Here is a 23,596-nt window from a genome sequence, read left to right on the forward strand (position 1 = left end):
AAAATTAAGGCATTACCTAATACTTGTTTTTCCATGTTTAGTGAGGGCTATAATTAAAATATTTTATTTTAATTATTATTTTTTGAGAAGTCCTGTCAGACCTAGTTGTAGTTGCAGACAGTGAAGTGGTTATACTAGCCTCTAGAGAAATAAGGACAGACTACTTACACAAAAATTTGATACTGAACCAAGTTTTGAGCCCTTGTGACATTGTAAAATCTTAACCTTCTGTATCATAAGGTGAAACTAATTGTGTGTCAGAGTCTGAACTAGGTATTATAACCATTTGACTGTGAAGTAGGTTAGCATAGTTCACTGAAAAGATCTTAGAAGCTCCCTGAGCAGAATGTCAAGGAATTTAGATACTGTAGACCAATGCATGATTTTTTTATGTTTATCATAGATTCTGTTGTGGACTCATGCATACTTTGTCATATGTGACTACTTACTACAAAGTGTCAACACAGTGGTTAGAAATATAAGGCTTTAACTGTTTGCTGAAGATCTGTTGAGGCAAGACAACCCTGTTGTCAGTTACGACTTTTTTCAGTTTGTCTTTTCCTTGATACCAGTGGTCAAAGTTACAGAAGAAATAAATAAGAAAGTATAAGAAAAATTTGCAGGATGAGTAATGAGATGTTCCTGTGAGGACCCACAACTGTGAAAGGGAATAAGCAGGAGAGTTAAATGCTGGAACACTTTTTTCTGCAGAAGTTAGCAGAGAACTTGTATTGGGCTTATGTGGCAAGACTTTGGTAGCAGGGGAGCTGCAGCCAGTGGCTTCTGTGAGAAGAGGCCCCACGTCAGAGAGAGCCAGTTCCAGCTGGCTCCAAGACGGACCTGTCTCTAGCCAAAACTGAGCCCATCAGTGATGCCTCTGTGAAAAGATATTTAAGAAAGGGTAAAAAACGCTGCACAGCAGCCGTGACAGAGGAGTGAGAATAGGAGCAACTCTGCAGACACCAAAGTCATTGAAGAAGGGGAGGGGGAGGAGGTGATCCAGGAGCAGGGATGGCCCTGCAGCCTCTGAGGAAGACCGTGGTGAGGTAGGCTGTCCCCCTGCAGCCCAGGGAGGTTAACAGTGGAGCAGATAGCACCTGCAGCCCATGGAGGGGCCCCACACTGGAGCAGGTGGAGATGCCCTGATGGAAGCTGCAGCCCATGGAGAGCCTGTGCTGGAGCAGGCTCCTGGCAAGAGCTGTGGCCTGTGGAGAGGAGCCCACGCAGGAGCAGGCTTTCTGGCAGGACATATGGCCCCTGGGGAGTAGCAGAGATGCAATGTTATGAACTGACCACTACCCCCATTCCCCATCCCCCTGTGCTGATTGCGGGGGAGGAGGTAGAAGACTCAAGGAGATTATCTTGGTAATTGAAGTTATTTAAAGACTTTAAACAACTTCTTTAAACAACTTCAATTGCCAAGAGTCTTAATCACTGTACTTCTATATTGCCTTGATAAATAATTAATAAATTTCATGAGTTTGACATGTTCTTTATTTTAATTGTGTTACTAGCTTTTCCCTCCACCCGTAAGCACAAAAGGAGCAAGAATAGTAGACGACAAAATACTTTTTATGTTCACAAAGCCCTTCTCAGTTTCACAAACTCCAGAAAGTCAATGACAAAGTATCATAGGAGGGAATATGAACAGCATAGTTTAATTAGAAGAGAGGACTGCAGGAGCGAACAAAGATCTTTCCAGTTAGATGAGTCAGCTCAAGTAGAAGACTGACTCCCAGGTGTGTTCATTTGCAGCTGAAATAATGAACAGAAAAATAAATGAATAAGCAAAAGATCAAATGAAGCAAAGAACAAACTTACCTGTTCTCAAATCCAAGATGGCAGTTTTGGATTGCATTTTCAGGTGTGCATGGAGTAAATGATGCTTTGAGAAAGAAAACAGTTTCAGATTTACAGATCACAGTTGGGAGTTGTACTACCTGGGGAGAGACTAGTGGTTTAGCTCTGTGTTGGCATTCAGTGTAAAATACATGAAGATACTTTTGCAGAGGATCTGTTATAGATTAAACAGTTGAGTACCATATTACTGTACATTGAGTACAGTGCTACTTATAGAAATACCAATTTATTTCTTTAAATAAATAGAGCAGTATATAAACATTTGGAAAAAAATTTGAATACAGTTTTCTGTAAAGAAAATGAATATACTGTTTCCTAAAGATGCTGTATCCTGGATAGGGTACGTGACTAATACAGGAGTGTGTCAGACTTGTATAAAAGGTATTGTCCCAGTGCATGGAATAGTTTCTCTGTCTCTGAAATAAGATTACAGTAGATGTGAATTCTGTGTGAGACTTCCCATTCCCATTCTTTCAGTTTTGATGCTTTGTGGCACCGCTGAGGATGCTTATGTTCTGTTTGAGAGAGAACGCCGACAAGATGAAATGGTTGCCTATTTTAATTGGTGTTTCCTGTGGAAAAATTCAAAAATCAGAGAAGTGTCCTTGCTTCCTCATCAACACTCTCTTGGTTTATACATTGATTTCTAATATCAAATACTGTGAAAGTGCTACTGCTTGGCCAGTAGAGAACTTAGCTATAATTCTTTAAACAGCTACTGCTGTGGTCAGTTAAAAGTGATCAGAGCATGTAATAAGACTTTTTGATACTGTAGATCACTGTTGTTGGCTGAAGTACTGGAGCCAACAGAATTATTAGTGTATAATTTTCCCTTGTGAATTTTAGGTTTTATACTTTATGGTAGTTTTGTGGAATTTGAAGATTCAATTGCAATTCAATTTCATAAAACTAATCAAAATTTTAAAAAAGCAAGTGAATATTGTCAAGAAAGTCAGTATGGTCCTTTTTTACTATAAAAAGATAAATGTCTTCAGATACATAAAAATGAACTAACATTCATCCCTTTAAGGCCAAGTTAAAATTTGAAAACAAGTCAAGAAAAATTAATATTCCAACATTAGTGAAATTTTTTTTAAGATTATTTTTGGCATAGTTTCTCAGCTCTCCAATTGATTTTCATAAAGGAAGTATTGAAACAACAGCAGTTGAGACAAAATCCTTTATCCTGGTTTTCTGAAAACAGTTTTACATAGCAACTTTCTTTTACAAATATATATTGGTAATTTCATTTTCTTGAATCTCTCTATATAGAAAACCATAACAAAATGAGTTGAGTGGAGGGATTGTTGAGCAAATATTCAGGAACATTGCTGTGTATTTAAATAATGTCTTTATTTAAAAAGATTTATCACTTTGGCGTTGAAGTGGAGATATCTTTCCCTTTCTCATTATTTAAAATTATGGTTTATATTATAGAGCTGCAATACAAAACTAAAAATTCCAGTTAGAATTAATACATTCAAACAAATACATGCGAATACCCTGCCATTTTAGCTCTATAGCTTGTGTGTTAGATTTTGATTCATAATACTAACTGTAACCTTGGGTTCAGAACAGTCACGACTTTGTTGAAATAGACTTTTGATTTCTTACGCTACTGGAAGGTATTATTCTGAACTTCTAAAGATAAAATTGTTATCCTGTCACTGATTAGGGTCTAAATTTTAACATTTCCGACATTATTTGCGATAAAACTGTAAATGCATGAGAAAAAAAATCACCTTAAAAAAATCTCTAGCGTGGCACATTTTGGCATTTAAGATGACACAGTTTTAAAGCTACTTGGTCTTCTGGAATAAAGATGTAACTTCAGGGGCACTGGGTTAGCAAGTAGAGAGTAATTCATGCAGTAATAGCTGTAGGGTATACTGTTAGAGACAGGGACTCGAAGTAGGACTATACAATGTGATGATTTACTACTTAACTGTAGAAGCAGACCTAGGAAATGTGAAAACAAAATGCCTTAAAACATAGAAAAATACATGGTTTGAGATAAGTAATGGAAGGAAAATAACCTTTTTTTTTTCTCCCACAACCTTATACTTGTATATGGTCTCTTCTTCAGGATAACTACACGTTTGCACAGCCAGGAATTCAAAAGAAAGTGAAAATGTTGGAAGAACTTGTTAGTCGGATCGATGGTAAGTCTTAAAAGCTAACCTAATTTCTAACCGGTGTTTCATTGAAAGTATCTGGTTAAGATGTTTGCAAGAAGTCAAGCCAACATCACCGCTGTTACCCGCAATGGCGGGATAGCATCACCTTCCTCAGATGAGGTGTCGTACGCAATCAATTTGCAGCACAGTGGCCTTTACAAGATCGCTGTCGTGTATCATTTAAAAGAAAGCCACAAGAGCTTGAGCCATTTTCATTACTTTTTATTAAGGCAATATAATCAAAATTCAATGGCAGTTTCTTTGCAGCAGAGTAATGACCACATACAAAATGCAGCCAGTATTCATTTCGCATTAAGCTCAATGATTGTTGTAATTCGGGCAAGTCAGAGTGGTTGTTTATGGTTGTCCTTTGGCACTATGTTTTGTGCCTTTGTGCATCATTTTGCTATCTGGAATGCCTGAATAATTTCTCTGTGGAATCCAATTAATTATGAACTCTGGAAATAACATCTTTAATATTATAGATAAATTACAGTGTGTGCAGGGGTAATTTTAGATTATGCTTTCATGTTTTAGCAGGGCACTTTGAAATATTTTCTACCTTCGTCCTTAAAATAATTCCCTTCATGAAATGCTGACTGTCATATTCCTAGAACAGAGTTTAATTAAATGAAATGCAAGAGATAATGCTTGCCCGTTCTAAACATACTCTCTTGATAGTTTGTTAAGTTAATGAACAGAGTATTAACAAAATGTTGCCAAGCAGAACCAGGCATACATTTACGACACTAGCCGTCAATGATGAGATAGGAAAAATATTTCTTGTGTAGCTTAATATTTGATAATCTTCTTGGAAAGATTAATTCCATCTTTTCATTATACATATTGTTAAGTTTTTGTGTGCCAGTGCTTACCACAGCAGATTCTGGGTTGGCCTGCACATATTTCCATCCTGAGGATTTGGTAAAGCTCTTGGTGCCTTTTTAGGATGTCAGAGTATTTCTAATGATCAAAAACTAAGGGCAGGAGAACAATGTTTATGTAATATTACACTGTAAATGTATGTAAAACTTTTTGTTGTAGGTGCTTTTTTTGTTGTTGTTTAAAACATAAATGAATATGAAAAATAGAAGGGGATGCTTTTGTATGTAGTGTAGCGAAATACATTAAAATATTTTTAAAGCAGTGTCTTTTTTGTTATTTCAGAAATAATCTAAATGCCTGCAGTGTGACTTTTTATATGTCATTTTATGCTTATATCAATATTGGGGTTTACATTTCTGTTATAGAACCAAATGTTTGTATATTACATGAAGTGCATAATTATAATGCCTATAAAGAGAATTCCTGAACTTGGTGAATGAACGCTTGCATAAAAAAATTCTTCAATCAAGTTTTTAAAACAAAAAAATATCATTCTGGTAATAAACCTTATTGTTTTGTGTAATAAAAATAGAAAATATAATACAATATATTACTGTTTAGTTTCTAAGAAAGAAAAAAAAGTTTGAAGGTTTATTTATACCCTCAAAGTGGTAGGGATATAGTTAAATATCCCTAACTTCTCAATGGTTAGGTTTGGGAACCATTATTTTTAAGGCTTTACATTTCAATTAAAAAAAAAAAAATTGTAGCAAATAATTGTATTTTGTTAAACTGTCCTTTACCATTCTTTGTAACTGAAATTAAAGTGCAGGTTCCTGATTTTTATCTGATCTAATACAGTTTTGTGAGGTCTTCGTAGGACTGTATTTAATAGGACATTGCTGAAGTAGTTCCATATTAAAATCTGTAACCATTTATCTTTCTAAATGTGGATCCAATTTTTTTTTTCAACCTCTGCTCTCACATCTCTTGATCTAATGGGACAGGGCCAACTTAGATCAGGCTGTGTAGAGTCTTGCCCTGTGGAATTTTGCGTAACTCCAGGGATGGAGATTCTGAAACCTCATTGGATAAGATTGTTCAAGGGTTTTACTACAGTCATTATGATTTTTTAAAATATAAATAATTAGAGTTCTTGTTTATGGAACTGATGTCCACTGCCTTTTATCTCTGTGTACCTCTGAGAAGAATCTGGCTCCATCTCTTCTACACCCTCCCATGAAGTAGTTGCAGCTGTTCATACACTTTTCTTTTTAAGGCTGAACAAACCAACTTCTGTCAGCCTCCTTTCATGTGTAAAGTGCTCCAGCTTCCTAACTACCTTGGTTGCCCTCCGCTGGACTTGGTCTTGTATGCCAGTGTCCCAGAATTGGACATAGTGCTTCAGACATGGTCTCACAAGTGGTGAATACAGAGGAACAATCACTTGTTCTGACCTCTTGGCTTCGCTTTTGCTTAGAAAGCCCAGTATACAGTTGGCCTTCCTTTCTACAAGGACATGGTGTTGACTTGGGTACAGCCTGTTGTCCACCAGGACACCAAGCCCTTCTTGGCAGAGCTGCTTTCCAGCCAGTTGGCAGCCAGTCAGTACTGTTGCATGGGACTCTTCCATCCCAGATACACGGTGTTTGTCTCTCTTGAACTTCAGGAGGCTCCTATCAGCCATTTCTTCAGCCTGCCAAGGTCCCTCCGAATAGGTAGCCCTGACTTTGAACATGTCAACCACTCCTCCCAATCTGGTATCATCCACAAACACAGGGAGTCCGCTCTGTGCCATCACTAGTTGTTAATAAAGGTGTTGCACAGTATTGGCTCCAGTATTGACCCCTGAGGGATGCCATTAGTAATTAGCTGTCAACTGGACTTTGTACTGCTGCTCACAGCCCTTATAGTACAGTGGTCCAGTTCAAGTTTTGTATAGTAAAAGATATGCATCTTTCAATATTCTTAGGGCTGTCTCTTTTTGTCTAGAAGGCTGTGCACTCAGTTACTTTCTTTTGCCAGAAAAATACACCAAAGTACATGTAAGATTGAAATAAAGTTTTAGTGGTTAGATAGGCAATGGGTGAGTGCATACTGCTGTCATTCCATAAACTTTTGGATGCCTCAGGTAAGGGATCCTGACCTGCTTGGCTTTTTGATGGAGTCACGACATAGTTTGATTAAATTATGTGTTGTTGTGCTTTACTATTCTCCGTTTCTTTTTGGTTTTGTCTTTTTATCTTTATACTGTAGCTAAAGGGAACTGTATGGTTGATCGGAATTCAGTAACTTTGTTTTTAAACAAAATCTCACTATCTGTATTTACTGTAAATATCCTAAGTGCTAATTAAGGTTATGTCATGGTTTTAGCTGGGATAGAGTTAATTTTTTTCACTGCAGCTGGCATAGTGCTGTGTTTTGGACTTGATATGAGAATAATATTGATAACACACAGATGTTTTAGTTGTTGCTGGGTAGTGCTTATGCTAGTCAAGGACTTTTCCAGCCTCCCATGATCTGCCGAGTGCACGAGAAGCCAGGAGGGGAGGGAACACAGACAAGACAGCTGATGCAAACTGACCAAAGGGATATTCCACATCATATGACGTCATGCCCGGTATATTAACTGGGGGCAATTGGCTGGGGGAAGCAGCGATCACGGCTCGGGAACCGGCAGTGTCAGTCGGCAGGTGCTGAGCGGTTGCATCACTTGTTGTTTGAGGTTTTTTCCCCTCCTCCAGAAGTTTCACCTCTCTCTTTCTCTCTCATTGTTTTCCTTTTAATTTTATTATTATTATTAATTTGTTATTATTATTTTAATTATTAAACTGGATATCTCTACCCACGAGTTTTCTTACTTTGGCCCTTCGATTCTCTCCCCCATGCCACAGGGGTGGGGGGAGTTAGTGAGCGGCTGCATGGTGTTTAGTTGCTGACTGGGGCTGAACCACAACAGTTATTGTAGAGGAAAATAATACCTCTGTTGCTACTGTGTCATGTTATTTCATTGTTGCTGGGTAATGGCATGGTGAAGAGAATCTTAATGTAGTAAGTAGCTGCGTGAATGGATGAAGCTTGTACAGCTTGTTTGCTAATCATAATGGGTTACCAGTTTATGAAAAGTGATGCTCACCCTTTAGAGAGTGTTAATGCATTATCTTAGTGATTGAAGCAACCTTCATTAACCCAGCCTTATGGATCACAATTCCTCTCAAAGTAACTGCCCTTGTGTGGACACTGCAGTACATTGCAGTGGACTTCAAACAGCCAAGCTACTCTTAATTTAATCATAATCTCAGTCTGCTTAAACTCCAGAAAATAATTTTGATGAATCATATGTTTAATGGAATTTTCAGGTTTGTTAATAGAAAGTTGTTATAGACCAGATCAAATTGGAAGATAAAACATTATTCAGTCTCACTTGTCTCCTTGTCTTCATAATTCAGATTGTTCTAGGGATTATACACAAATATGGAGAAGGAGGATCTATAGATAGCTCAGTAATATAAGGCATCTGTTATAACTAATTATCTTTTCTGTTTCCTGTAATGTCAATACAGTTTTTATGTTCTAAATCATGAACCATCTCTCACGGTTGGTAAAAGGTTACACTCATGTGGCATGCAGTCTCCCACTTTTTCTTCATTTATGTTTGAAAGCAAAGAAGTGTGATGTAGGAATGCCAAAATTAATTCAGGATTCGTGTTTCCAGAATTTACAGGTGTTTAGCATTTGGCTGGTTTCATGCTTGGCAGAGTCTGATTCTTCAGCTTACTGTAAGACAGCTGGTAATTACATTAGAGTTTGAGGTAGCCATTTAGAGAAGGATGGGAATTTGTAGGTAAAAGTAATCTTGGGTTTTCGTAAAAATTGTTAAAATATGTTAAAATTGCATGGCATTCTCTCTAAATTAGCAAGAAGGCAGTTCTAGAAAAAAATAAAATAGGCTATTATGTTAAATTTATTTTTTGTGTTGGTTTCTCATTAGCATTACAATAAACTCTAAAGGCAGCATTGATGACTTAACTTAGTATAAATATTCTGCATCTTCTGTGAGGGTAAGCTTGGTTAGATTTTTTTGTACATCTTCTGTAGAACAACTCCTGGGTTTGCATCTGTGTTCTGCACATCCTGATCTGTGCTTATGTTTTCTTGTAGTTAAATAAGTTCTGTGCTATTAGTGTTCCGGATTCTTTCACCAATAATCACCAATCTTTTGTAGAATTTGCCCTTGAATCTTAGTAATAAGAAATGGAAAAATGCAAATGCAGAAAATTATTAAAAAAAAAAAAAAAGGAAAAAGCTTTTGCTGTTGCTGTATATATATTTTTTCCCCTTCTCTTGAAAATGGAAGTAATGGAAAAATACCTAAGAACATAAAGAGTGCTGCATTTTGTCTTTCCCATAAGGAAGTTAACGTAGAATTCAGCTACATTTTTCAAAGGTTACATAATATTTCAGTATTTCTGCTGTATCCATTGTGACTGCATCTCTGGTCATCGGTTTTGAAGGGGTAACTGCAGGTATTCTTGCACAGGATAATATAAATGGGACAATTTCTGGTTTATTTCCATTTTATTATTGTAAAAAAAATTACATTTTTTTCAAGAGAAGGGAAGGTGTCTGTAGTGCAAAATTAAACTTATTATATTTGGATTATTTTAAAGAAAGATTATTTCAATGATACTGCATAGTATTGTTTGGCAAAATATTTTTACTTATGCCTAGGTGCAGTAAAAATGTTCTTTTACCTTTTAAAACCCTGTTATATTAAGGATTTTAGAAGTCCTATTTTTTTTTTATTGCTGCCATATTGTAAATGTGTTTAATTCACTTAAAATTAAATACATGTTAGATAATGCATTATGTTTTAGTGTTCTGAACAAATTAATCTTGGCTCCACTAATCATAGTTTATTTACTTATATCTGTCTTGGGTTACAAATGCCTTGGTTGGTTGTTTGCAGTTCTGTAGATAATGCCACAAGTAAGGACTTGTAATAAAGTACTTTCATGTCATGGACTTGAATTTATAATTTGCATATATTTTTGCTATTTATGCACACAGAAATTTAAAATATGAATCTTATATATTGGTGTGTTGTGCATGTACATGTGCATATCATGTTCTTCATAAATGTAGTAAATTAAAAATGTTTCATTTTTAAATGTATTTTTGTTTATCCATGGTGAAAGAGGTTAATTGCACCATTCTATGTAGCTCTCATGCTTTGAAATATTTGCTGTAGATGTATCTAAAAGATTGGTTGATATAATTCTTAATATTTATGTATCATGTTATGGTTTCTTACTTAATTTGAGAGGTTTATAAAACATCATTCATTAGAATAAGATTATTGCTGGTGGAATTATTCCTTCTAATGTCTGAGTTGATTTAAGAGCTATGTGTTCTTTCTGGGCTGCTAAGGTTCTAAATGTCCAGACTTCACCCCTCTGAACATTGAGTTGGTGTTTGGCATTCAGCAGTTTCTCATCCCCCAAAATAAAGGTGCCTGTTCCTGTAGAAATGTCCAATGCTTCAAACACAAACATTTCACAGTTCTGCTCAGAACTTAGTTTCGTATGTTGAATTAAGCCCAAAAAGTACCGAGAGGGACGTCTTGAGTAGTTTTGATATTTCCGTAGTTTCTAAAGGACATTCAGTTTCTGTGCTGATAGAACTTTTTAAACTGCAGAGGAAAATTATTTTGCTCTTTTGTTTAGGAAAAACTGAATCTCAAAAAGGCAAAATATCAACCAAGACTAATACGTCTTCTTATTAAACAACTTACTAGCGATCTGTTTAGTTAATCTATGTCTATCATGGTGTGTTAATTTGTTTGGCTTTTACTTTGAATCTTGGGTGTTCATACAATGAACTGATGATTAAACTGTGGTAATAGGTGACATTTGATCAATCTTTATTATATATTTAATCATGCTAATGATTTTTTTGAAGTATGGTTAAAGAATACCTAATTGTATGTGGAAAATTATATTAATGTTTAATTATATTGTAAAGCATTTTACTGACACTTATAATTTTGCACTAGGATTGTGTTGAAGTATCTGAAAAAAAGAGGTCTAATTGTAATAATTGAAAAGACTGGTGTCCTTTAACCATGTGGAAGCATTTTGAATTGGAAATGGAAACAGGATTTATTTAGATTTTGTTGCTGCTTTGGAAAATTAGTGAATAAAATAAGGACCTTCTCTGTCCGTCCATCTTTATATGTCAGCTTGGTGCTGAAGTGATTAAAAATCTCGTAAGCATTTCATAATTGTTTTAATTAATTTGTGCCACAAAGCTGTTTCTCATTTTAACAAAACCGTATTATTTGGCTCACTAGTAGTTATTTTTTATCTGATTTTATGGTTGTAATTACTGTATTATACTTTAGGCCACTCTTAAGTGCTGCTCACTGGGTATTATAATTATTTAATACCTCTTTGAAATCATATTTTTATGTTTTATTGTGGAGATTATATTTGTATGCTCTTCCAGAGTTCAGAGGTCTTAGCAAGAGTTGAAATTGACTGTAAAATCATTTGTAAATTCCTGAACTCTTTAAGCACTTTAAACAACAAAAATTTACTATTTCCATGGCAAATTAAAAAAAAAAAAAGAAGAAAGAAGTTTAACATGATGGGGAATTTGAAGTGTGTTAGGCATAAACCCTGTTATGAGTGCACACAGTTTGATTACGAAGATCAGGCTATGAAAGTCCGATGAATTGTACCTTGGAAGTAGAAGTGTCTCATCAAATATATTTTTCACTATTGTTTGCTGCATTTTAACTGTTAAGTTCAAGTTCTACCTGGAAGCACAGGATTTATTTTCAACCTTTAACTAGGACAGTAGATCTTCCTTGATCTCTACTAATTGCTTTTCCTAATAATTTCCTCCATTTTTGCATTGGATACCACAGAATCATTACTTGCATTTCATTCCCTGAGGCAACCAGGTCTTTCCTCCCTCCCTCCTGCTTCCTTCTGTATTTTCTTCTTCTGATTTGGGATCAACATCTTGGGCTTTTTAGTATTGGACTATCAACTGTACATTTTGTATCATAGCTACTAGCTGTACATTTAGTGAGCTAGATTCAAATAGACCATTATCTCTAAATTGTAGGCAATGAGAAGAATATAATTTGGTAATATTTCTGGTTTTCTGCCAGTTGTCTTTTCATTTTGTATAGGACTTCAATTTTTTTTTTAAATGCTTTTATTACAATTCCTACAATGGATGATTTTAGCCAGGTATAAAAAGCAAACTAATTCTGGAAAAAAATATAATCAGCATGTAAATTTTTAACTCAGATCCCTACTATTAATTGAAGCAGAATTGTGTATCATAATGAGATCTTGTCTTCAAGTGCACCTGTCTTTTTCAATCGTCAGGAACTTCTTTTGTTATTAATGTATATTAATAAAAATTAATACACATAACTCATTGCTAAGCTTGATAGAATTAGTTTTGTTCAGACTTCCATTAATTCAGGTTGGGAAGTTGTAAGCCTTAATCTGCATCTGGCAGCATCTGGTGTTGAGATTTTACTCCAAAGTCTTGCCTTTGTCTCCCATAAACATACTAGCTTTAAATGATGTAGAAATGATTCAGGAAGAGAAGGAATGAAATACAAAATTTGCTTTAGGTAGATAGAGTACTTGAACAGTCATTTACTGATGACAAAGTTCCTTCTTTTAAACAGCAAGTTCAGTATGTGGGAGCTATGAATTTAAGGAAATAGCAATGTTTAAAGAAGCTAGGTATAGTAGAAAGGATTTCAACATTTTGTTATTGTATTGACTGAATGGATAGTACAGACGAGCTGGTGGGGGATATGTTGGTTGTGGAGCCTGTACATAAATGAGCAAAGTTGCATGAACTGCTCCATGTTAATCAACTGAGTCTAGAGTGGAACAAAATGTACTGCAAAATGGTGGAAGACAAGCATGGATGACCATATCCATATGGGAGCTGATGCAGTCAAAGGGGCGCTTGTAGGCAACACTTACAAAAACCAGTTTTATCATATGTTTGAGGTAAGTCACAGGTGAACCTTAAGCAGTCACTGCTTTTCAGGAGATTCTGGTCTTGTGTGTGCAAGCTTGCAGGGATGACCCTTGTGGATTACACCGTTTCTAGGAAACAGTGTTCCTCTAGACTATGTAGTTTTTGTGTTACAATACTGTCTTTTTTTAATAGCTACCCGCACTTTTAGAAAGTTCAGCTAACTAGAAATAAATGCCTACTATAGGACTGCACTAAGTAAAATAAAATATAGTTAGTTCGTTGCTTTGCACAGTTAAGAAAACAGTACTAAAATTTTGTAGATGGAAACTAGTACTTGGAAGCTGTCAGTCAAGTATCAAGTCACAACATTAAGAAGAAACTGGAAAAGCAAGATTACTTAGCACTGTTTACTTAGATTGTACATAACATCTCATACTTGGGCTGGGCCATGAAAACTTTTCTGTAGTCAAGAAGTTGCAATATTGCACAAGGAGGGAAACATCATTGTTGCCTACTCAAAATATCACACAAATTATGGCAGTGCAGTTGACTGGTTTTAATCAAATGATCAGACAAATTCCAGGCTTGCAATCACATCCCTTGTGAATGAATTTGAGAATTTGAGAATTAAACCATGTGATTTTTTTTTTTAACTCATCCTTTTAATAATTAGTGGCAAAATTTAACGGATCATGTGATATCTCTGGTAAAAGGTAAATGCTTGGTAGTGTATGGGAGAAACGATGAGGTAATGAAATGCCTAACATTGTAATATTTTGACTCTTGGACACAGGACATTTAAAAAATTTAAATATGGCTTTGTTATAACCTATGTTACGAAGCTTCATTATCACCATCAACTGTCAAATTGAGTGAGTTAAGCCATAAATAATTTCTTACTACATTTGATGTAACATGAGATGAAAGGTGTCTGGATTTTAAATTGAACTGTTTTAAATTTTTTTCAAAACTGCATCCTAAGAAAATCCAAATTCTTTCATATTCCTATCAAATCCTGCAGCTGAAAACTTGCTGGATTTTTTTTTCCTTACAGATGGAGAGAAGACAGGAGGAGAAATTTGGATCACGCTGGTCTATCAATTTTTTAAAAGGTGTCTCAAAGTTGTTTTTAATAGCAGGAGTTTTAAAGTCATATTTAATAGCAAGAGTTAATTGAGGACAAAAAACATGAATGAAATAGTGACTGAAGACATTGTTTAAAACAAACACAGACATTTCTTTGGCAGGTAATAAAGTTATGGGGGAACCTCGCACAGACAGAACTACTATGCATAATTAAGAATTACTCAATTTCTTGTCATTGTTAGGTTCATATTTTCATACAGGGAACCTTCCAAAACAGTCATTAGAGAGTTAAAGGAAAAACAGAACTACTATGTTAGTTCTGCGAGAGACCTTATGTATTTCAAAATGAAAGCATTTTAAGTTTTGAAACAATCGTTCTTCTAGGTGTCATGCTTTCTTACTAGATGCCTTATTGGTTTATAGATTATGATGTTTGTTTATGTCTTTGCAATGCCAGTTGCTTTTAAAAATAAGGTGACTAATTAGAAAATTAAGAGAATTAGATGGTGAAGATTCTCATCTGTAGTAGACATGGAAATTGTTTTCTGAAATGTGTCAGTGCTTCATGCTGTTTGCTTTCTTCAGCTTGTCTTCTACTGTGTTAGTGTATAATGCTTGCTTTTATTGGTATGGTCCAGAAGTAAGATAGTCCTGGTAGAGTGGCATCGGAAAACAGGAGCACTAGCATATTTCCATAACACGTGAAAACATGCGAAGGAGCAATACACAAACATCACTCCGTGTGTAAATGGCAGTGCCAGTAAGCCTCTGTGGCAAATGTTGGCTCATTATTTTACTGTTCATTTTGAATTGGTACCAGAGGAGTTACTCTTGTAGCTAGTGTACACTCTTCAAGAATTGTGTGGCTCTTCATGAGAAATACAAACTTTTCTTCCTTTCATTGAACTAAAAGGCCTATTTATCAGAGATTCTTAGCTTAACTGCATTTCAGATAATTTTTAGCAATTAGTGCTTTTTATATTTACATTAAAATACATATAAAGTATTGATAAAATGGAATTAAAAATGAAGTGCCCAGGGTATGAAATATGATTTAAAAAAAAAGAACTTTAAGTAGTTTTCAAAAGTGTCAAAACTAGGTCTAAAGTCAAATGTCAGAAAAGTTTGCTAGGGTTGATAGGAATGTTTAAATAAAGGTTAACACGGAAAGGCTAATATTCTAAAGTAATAAATTGTACAGATGGGCGTGGTGGCACCATGCTGTGCCACTGTAATTTGTCAATTCATGCATAATTATACTATTATTTTGTGGTTTCTTTTTGCTTATATGTAAACTTTCCTAGGCACTCATTCTGACAGTATCCCACAGTCAGGAGAGCATTTAAGTCGTCCTTTAGTACAGGGTATTTCTGTCTTTACCTGTGGCTTTTAGCTCATGAGTCTGTAGTAACATACAACATAAATTCTGAAATCAATAAAACAGCATGAGAAACTGACATTAAACATTAACAATAAATATTTTATATATGTAGGTCCTTCTGCCATAAGAAGCATGTGTTTTAAAGTGGCTAAATGCAATCATGCAAACTAATATATCCAATAAGTGCATTTGTTAAACTATAAATAGTTATAAATGCTTATTGTGTACAAAATACGTATTTTTGGTGGTGTTCTACTTTGGAATGCGTCTCTATAATGTGTTTTATTCTTTAATCAGAAGATTTGCTTCACCCAAATTTTATCTATAGATTTATTGAAAGTATTGGGAAACTTTTAAAAAGTAATTCTTCTTTCTTTTGAATTTTCATAAAAGAACCACCTTTTTTAAAAACTGTAAAATAATTTTACTATCAGAAACTGCAATAGAAGTATTTTTATAAAATACTTTAAGTCTGAAAGCTGACAGTAATTATATATCTTGCTTGTTCATTGCACACTTGTACTTATTTTCATTGAAATGGAAATTTTAAATTTAGATTATGACTGTCCAAATTACCTTTATCAGCAAAATAGCCTCTACTCACGATTACTTTCAAAGTAGGAAGAATTAGCTTTTTTAGTCAATGCATCTTCTATTCCAGTCTTGGATCAATTGTATATAATGCACAGAGTTTAGTAGTCTATTTTTCAACTTGTTTAGACTAGAAAGAAACTGTCAAGAAATTCATTATGCCTATTAACAACTGTAGTTGAAATATCACAACTGGCACAATTTATTGTTCTTCATTACTTACTTTCAATGGCTGCAAGCAACCAAATGAAATTTGTTTCTGCTGTGTGAAGAACAAAAACATTTGTGAGTTAGTAACTTCAGTTAGAAATAAAACTGACTCTTTTTTTGCATCCTGCTTGATGTAGTTAGTGGATTATCTAATTACAGAACTCTGCAATATTGGTATCGAAATGTGACATTTAAAAAATAAATTTAACATTGTATCTGACTTCAGTATATTTAACTTGCAGCTAAATTTGCCTTGAGGAAAGGCAGACACACAACAGTAATTCTGTACGTGTCCTGAATAACTAACCTAGTAGCGGTGCACGGGGTGAGGAACTGGCACCATTTGCAAGTTTGATGATGATACCAAACTGGGAGGTGCTGTTGACTCTTTTGAGGGGTGAGAGGCCTTGCAGAGGTATCTGGATAAATTGGAGCATTGGGCAATCATCAGTGATTATTTAACACTTGAAAATTTAACAAGTTGAAATGCCAGATTCTGCACCTGGGATGGAGTAATGCCAGGCCCACGTATGGCTTGGGAGAGGAGTGTCTGGAGAGCAGCCCTGCAGAAAGGGATCTGGGGGTGCTGGCTGACAGCAGGCTTGGTTTGGGTCAGCAGTGTGCCCTGGCAGCCAAGGGCAAACCCCACATCCTGGGGTGCATCAAGGGCAGCATAAAAAGGTGATTATCCCGCTGTATTCAGCGTTGGTGCAGCCTCACCTGGCATACTGTGTGCGGTTCCGCAATTTAAGAAGGATGCGAAGGTCCTCGAATGTTTCCAGAGGAGGGCAACAAAGCTGGTGAGGAGCGGCTGAGGACTCTGGGTGTGCCTTGTTTCGAGAGAAGGAGGCCGAGGGACGACCTCATTGTGCTCTGCAGCTTCCTGAGGAGGAGAATTGGAGAGGGACATCCTGATCTCTTCTGCCTGATATGAAGTTCTAGAATCTGTGGGAATGGTTCAAAGCTGTACCAGGGGAGGTTCAGACTGGACATTAGGAAGCATTTCTTTACTGAGGGAGTGGTCAAACACTAGAACAGGTTTTCTGGGTAGGTGGTCAATGCCCCAAGCCTGTCAGTGTTTTAAGAGGCTTTTGGACAATGCCCTTAATACCATGTTTTAACTTGTGGTCAGCCCTGAACCTGGTCAGGCAGTTGGACTAGATGATTATCATAGGTCCCTGCCAGATGAACTGAACCATTCCATTCCATTCCATCTGTTTAGAATTTGGAGATATGCAAGGCGTCTGTGGGGAACATGAAAATACAGAGGCTTCAGAAGCTTATGCTCTCTTCAAAATGTGGACTTCTAAATATAAACTACTTTGTTTAATTTTTAAGTCTGTTTCTCTAAGGTTGCAGAACAGATGTGGTTACCTTATGTCTTCTCCTTCCACTAACTTTTCAAGCTGAGGGGTTGCTTCATCAGCATTTTACAGAGGGAGAAAAGCCTCCACTGTGCAGAATTCCATGACTTTTATAAAGCTCATTTGCTGATTATTTTAAAAACAAAAACCAGGGCAAAAAAAAGTGACCCAAGTTAGCAGTGCTGCTGAAGGAGGGCTGCAGAGTAAGCCCAACAGGTAGCTGTTGTGTTTGGAGTGCCAGCTAGATACTCGGTGCACTTGCATAGGTTGCTCACTTTATGCAGAGCTCAGAACTAGACTTGATATTGACTGTTGTCTCTCTCCCAGCTGGGGCAGCTGATGAGTTTTGTAGAAAGCCTGAGAAAGAAGGGTGTGAAGGTGATGGGAGGATATTTAGTTTGTAGAGGAAGGAAGATTAGTCACAGGGTCTTAAGACTGGAAAACTGAGGCTGTTACGGATAGTGGAAAATCCATCACAAAGGTCTCTTGCAGTTTTAGAAATATTGACAATATGTAGGCACAATAGACAATGGTAATGTTGTAGTACCTTTCCTGTACACAAAATAAGAAAGGAAAGGGATTATCCAGGACTTGATGCGATCACTTAAAAAAGCACAAGATCATTGCCTTTCCACCCTCATTCTCTACCTTTTCACATCCGATAGTAGCAGCTTGGTCTATTGTATAGCAAAAGTATCTAATTACCTGGTTAGTGTTATACATAGAAATGAATAATTTAAAGGTTCGCGCATCTTTATATATATCTACAACACTAGAACGTTCCCAGGAGAGGTAACAGATAGTTTTAAGATATGCATACAGTTTTATATAGTTGTCTATATTTATATTACAGAAGGATATGACTTCAGGAACATAGAGACCAGGTCTGCTGAAAAGTGCTTTAGCCACAGATAGATAGAGGCAGAGAAGTGCCATGGAGAAATACCAGTGCTTTATACATTTCAATGGGTATTTGTTTTCAGACACCACTGGAGACGGGATGTCGTGATAGGTGAACCTTTGTTGATTGTCTTTAAAATCTAAGAAATTTCTAATTGCTTCAATATTGAAACAACTGTATCATATTGACTGACACTTTCATGTAGCCACAAAATATGCCATAAAATATGAGAAAAAAATTATTTGAATACCTTCAGTCTACATTATAATTCAGTATAATTTAACTTCTGCTACCTTAATCTTTAGGTAATGTTTCCTGTAACAGTGCTACCATACTATTGTGATTAATGTGAAATTTGTAAGATCAGCATGTACTCATTGTTTTAGCTGATAATACACCTCTGTGAATCTGGATGAAGGATGATCTGGTTAACAAAATCTCCCAATAATGTATCTGTAAAAAGAAAGACAGTAGGAATACCTTATTTCGGCTTTAACAAAGACTCCTTGTCATAAATTTATGCAAAATAAGACCTTAGCATTTCTGCAGTATTTGTCATTTACACCATGCCAATGTCATGCTTGAGCCTGCTGGCTAAAACCTGTTAACAGAATGTCTGTGATCCTTTCTGGAGGAAATTCTGCTAAGTTTATAAAAGCCATGGAGTAGATTAGTTCTTTTAGCTCTAGCAATAACCCGTGCAAGTGATTATCACAGCTTTCAAATAGTAAAAGTGCTACAATAAACACAGTGTGTACGAGTACTGCTTTAGAAACTGTTGATTTATACTGGTTTTTATTTGTATTTATTTGTCATACTAAGAAATTATTTAAGTTGCAAATTACTTAAATTTGCTTACTGTATTTCCTACACATTAATCTCACTTTTTTTTTTGTCTCAAGTAAATGCAACGTTTACATGTACTTTCCTTATATTTCTTTGCCTTGTTAATTTAATATTGTGTTCTTTTTATTACCAACACTTTATTTTTGGAAGCCCTTATGTTATTTGCAAATCTTGTTTCCTTTGTTCTTGCCCCAAATAATTTGTAGCCTAAGAAATTAGTGAGGATATACGTAGCTAACCATTTTACTTTATAACTTCGTATATTTTTTGTGGTAGATTGTAAAGCTCTGGCCCTAATCTTTTCTTAAGATAGCACAACTGAGAGCAGTTGTTTAAGCCATCCAGAGGCAGAAAAATAAATCCAATGTAATGTTTAACTAATATATATTTTGAAGATTTTCATTCAGTTGTAAGAGTTTGCATGCACCACCACGTTTTATTTGCTTGGGATGGGAGGAATATTTTATTTTTTCATACAGTGTGTTTGATACTTAAGGACTTCAGAAAAGTTTCAGTAAAATGTCTGTTTATTCTCTCTTCAGAACAAGTTCATAGGCACTTGGATCAGCATGAGGTGAAATACTTGCAATTTGCTTTCCGTTGGATGAATAACTTGCTGATGAGAGAAGTCCCTTTACGGTGCACCATCAGATTATGGGACACATACCAAGTAAGTACTTTTTCAAAGCTCCATAACTCTGATAGCGTGTTTTGGACATGCCAGTATATTTGTGTGTGGTTTTTTGTGAACCTTTCATGAAACTTTCGTTTTAGTGTCATCTGAGAATCATCATAGTAAGAGAAAAAGCCTTCAGTGATCATGCCCTTCAAAACCAAGTACTTAATATCATGCTAATTTATAGTGGTAAAATGAACAGTCACTCAAAGCATGGGTTAGTGTCAATACTCCCTTCTGTCTCTTCAGAGAAGCAAAGCATTCAATTGTGCTTAATCAATGCCCTCCATCGATTCTGAATGCCAGGCTTCTTGCTTCCTGCCTGCCGAACTACTCAATCCAATGCTAGCTTCCAGTCTCCAGTTCTCATCGTTTATCCTTCTGTCGTGTATTGTGTTTTATTGTTTGCCCAGACAAAACTTATGTTACTGACCTCTGGTTGAGGTAATAATTTTCCTTAATAATTTCTTGCCTGACAGTCAAGTAAAGGAATTGATGTCAGAGAAAAACTGTTTGCTCATTCTTAGTTCTGTTACTTGACATTCTAGTAGCTTCTGGATGCAATTTTAAACTGTATTTAAACAACATGCTCTTACTTACTGTCTCTTTGTTGTTGAAGTTGGGGGGGGGATTTTGAATTCTATAAGAATTTTCAACTGAATTAGTTTAGTAAATGTGGGAATAACTCATAATTTATAATATCTTGTAAAGAGATGTAACATCTTTAAATATCTGGGTATTTGCAACTGCTCATTATGTAGCAGTGTTTAGTTAGTTTCAGAGACTTCAATACTAGCATTTCTAACTCCTGAAGCACTGCAACTGATACTTGATTAGTCTCATCAGTGTGCTAAAATGATGTAAAAGCTCTTCCTTAATCCAGATAACCACCCATATGTGTCCAAGGAATAGCAGTTTTTGCCAAAACTTCACTTTGAGCTCATGTGTGTAGTTATTTCTCAAACTAACTGTTGCCATGCTGAAAGAGCATGCCATGTTAGAGCTGGAGTTTGTTCAGTTAGGTTTATCTTCTGGTTCATATTTTTAACTGTAAAGCCTGCTATAGGCCAAAATGTCATTTAGAGTTACGTTGGTAAAGAAGTTTTTCAGAGGGTCTAGCTGTGGATGGACCTGTGATGTTGGATTTGGAAGACAGATGTAAAATTAGTAAAGGCAGAAGTATAATACAGGGTCTTATTTTTGAAAGAAATTTAGCTTTCCAGATACAGATGGAAGGACCAATCTTACTAAAAATTGTAAGGGCCTGGATAGATGCTTAACTGCTTTTCTCACTGTACTCAAAGGCCAATGATGCTGTTGTCAGGCTTACTTTTGCTACCTTATATGTCATAAAGAAGGAAAGTAAGAAAACGGAGATTCTTCTTAGATTGCCACACCTATGCCTTCTGTTATTTTAGTGGTTACTCAGGATGTGCATGTACTGACTTTTCCCCCTGATACCCTTGAACTGCTATAAACAGAAATGCCTCTAATAGCAGTTTAAGTTCAGAGGGTGAACAAATCACGTTGCAATGTAATACTAGCCACAGTGTGGACTACAGGCATCCGTACACTGCTGGTGTAAGGGCTTTTGCTGAGGCTCTGCCTACCTACAGCTCTTGGGAAGCGATGGGGTATTTTGCAAGGCACTGTTTACAGGCAGCTCGAGTCCCAGTGCACAGCATGATTCGGGAATGGCATAGGAGCGGTGCCAGAGGAGGGTCAGGATAGGTGGGACAGTCAAGTTCCTTGATGTGGACAGAATGGGAAGACAGGCCGAATTGTTGTATTCCTTCATGTCTGCATTGGGAATGTGCTCTGGCTCCGCGTTTTCTGCAGAAATCCAGGGTGATGGTGGGATAGCCTCCCTCCCCTCCAAAGGATCAGAGAACAGTGCCTCTCTTGAAAGAGAGAATCCTGATGATGATGTTTTCACAGAAAAAACCATTTTGTCTTCCCCTCTCCCCATCAAAGGTGAAATAATGCCTTGTCTCACAGAGCTGCACATCTTCCTCTCTTTGCAGTGGAAAGATAAATATTGTGCTGTTTCCAGCTTAAATTCCAGATTGGTCATTCTCAGAGCAGGCCCCATTTTCTCATGAACTGCAACGGGGGGGTTTCAGGGAAATGACAGCACACTTCAATAGTTGTGTTGTGTGTTTCCTAGTAGGATAGGTAACTATTGCTGTCTGGAGTTTAAGACTGCATTCTGTCTCTCAAAATTTGTTCCAGTTCTCCCATTGATTTTGGTGAGAATGGGATTGGACATTTAAATGATGTCCATCTCTGTCTTGGTATGTATGGTACCAAAGGTGCTCTAGCTGGTGTCGTATTTTCTATTTTAATTTAGGATTCATCAGTCATTTGTTAGGCTCTGTGAAGTAAGTCATGGAATATATAATCCAAAATACCTGTACCTAAGCTAGTTAAAGGGGAGGGGAAGAGAAATTTGGAAAGGTTCCCAAATCCTGACTTTGGTAAATACTCCGATATTCTGTAACTGTATCTGTGCAATCCACTAAAATATATCACTGTCTTCTGTAGCAGAACTTGGTAACGTAGAAAAATTAAAGATGTTATACATCTTGCTTACAAAGGTTATGTTGTGAGAGCTTCTTAGCCATAAATATTTAGTTTGGTTTATTGTTTAACCTGAATTGCATTTTAATGAGAGTGAGTCATCCCACTTCTTCACTTGATTCGGGCTTTGGTATTGGGTTTTGGGGTTTTTTTTTGGTGTTTGTTTTTTTTTTTAAGATAGATGCTGTAAATACCTTGTAAAATCTTTCAGAATGGAAATTGCTTGTTAAGTTACACCCAAGACACTCAAATTTTAAATCTGTACATCTGATTAATATGAATGTTCATAGAGTTTAAGTGTGAAAGATTCCATAAACCAGAATAGTGTAACATAAGATCTCAATTTTATCTTTTTATCTTACATTTTGTCATCTTTTTTGGCACAAAGGATTGGTAAAATGAAATAGCATGATGGCTGAATTATTCAGGATATATGTGTGTTTAACACGTTTCTATGGACTTACGAAATACAAGTTAGTTTTATATTTGTTCCTTGCCAGAGGGGCAATTTGAAGATTGCTGTGTGAATTTGAAACTGACTTGTTGGCTTCTAACTCTGACTTAAAAGATTCAGCATACTATATTAGAAATGGTGGGAATGTGTCCATGCTCAGTGTCTCCGTTGTTCTACTTTAGATAAATTTTTAAAAATGTTTACCATCAAAACCTCAGACAGTGTTCTTGCTTCAATTTAAGGCATTTTATTGAAGTTTGCACCAGGTTTTTATTTTGGTTTATTTTAGTTTTTAAAATGCATGTTGTCCGTAAGGCACTTCTAAGACCCACTGTGTTTGTGTAGCTGCATGCTTCTCTGGCAGGGGGAGGAAGCAATGCTGTTACAGTGATGGCATCCATTCTAAACTCTTCATCTGTGGCTAGAAATGGCAATACAGTACTTGAACTCAGTGGTTGTATACCAATACTTAGAGCAGAACAGTGTTTAGTTTTAACTATGAGTATTTTTAAACTGCTTAAATAATGAGTTCGAAGTTACATTTGATTTCTGGGCAGTTTGGAGCTGGAAGGAAGTCTTTTACAATGCCATGAAATCTTCCTGGTACAAGATAACACAGTGTTATA

At 36.1% G+C, this 23,596-nt stretch overlaps 1 protein-coding gene across 4 annotated transcripts in view; it reads left to right on the plus strand.

Moving 5' to 3' along the window:
* The window catches only part of TBC1D22A (TBC1 domain family member 22A), a 186,632-nt gene that overhangs the window by 89,047 nt on the left and 73,989 nt on the right, over positions 1–23,596 (plus strand). For all 4 annotated transcript variants that reach the window (XM_064445566.1, XM_064445556.1, XM_064445574.1 and 1 more), the window contains exons 10-11: positions 3,947–4,022; positions 19,803–19,930. In XM_064445566.1, coding sequence (XP_064301636.1) covers positions 3,947–4,022; positions 19,803–19,930 — 204 coding nt within the window. The remainder of the gene's footprint in view (positions 1–3,946; positions 4,023–19,802; positions 19,931–23,596) is intronic.

The sequence above is a fragment of the Phalacrocorax carbo genome, chromosome 1 (genome assembly GCF_963921805.1).
Source record: "Phalacrocorax carbo chromosome 1, bPhaCar2.1, whole genome shotgun sequence".
Taxonomy (NCBI): Eukaryota; Metazoa; Chordata; class Aves; order Suliformes; family Phalacrocoracidae; genus Phalacrocorax; species Phalacrocorax carbo.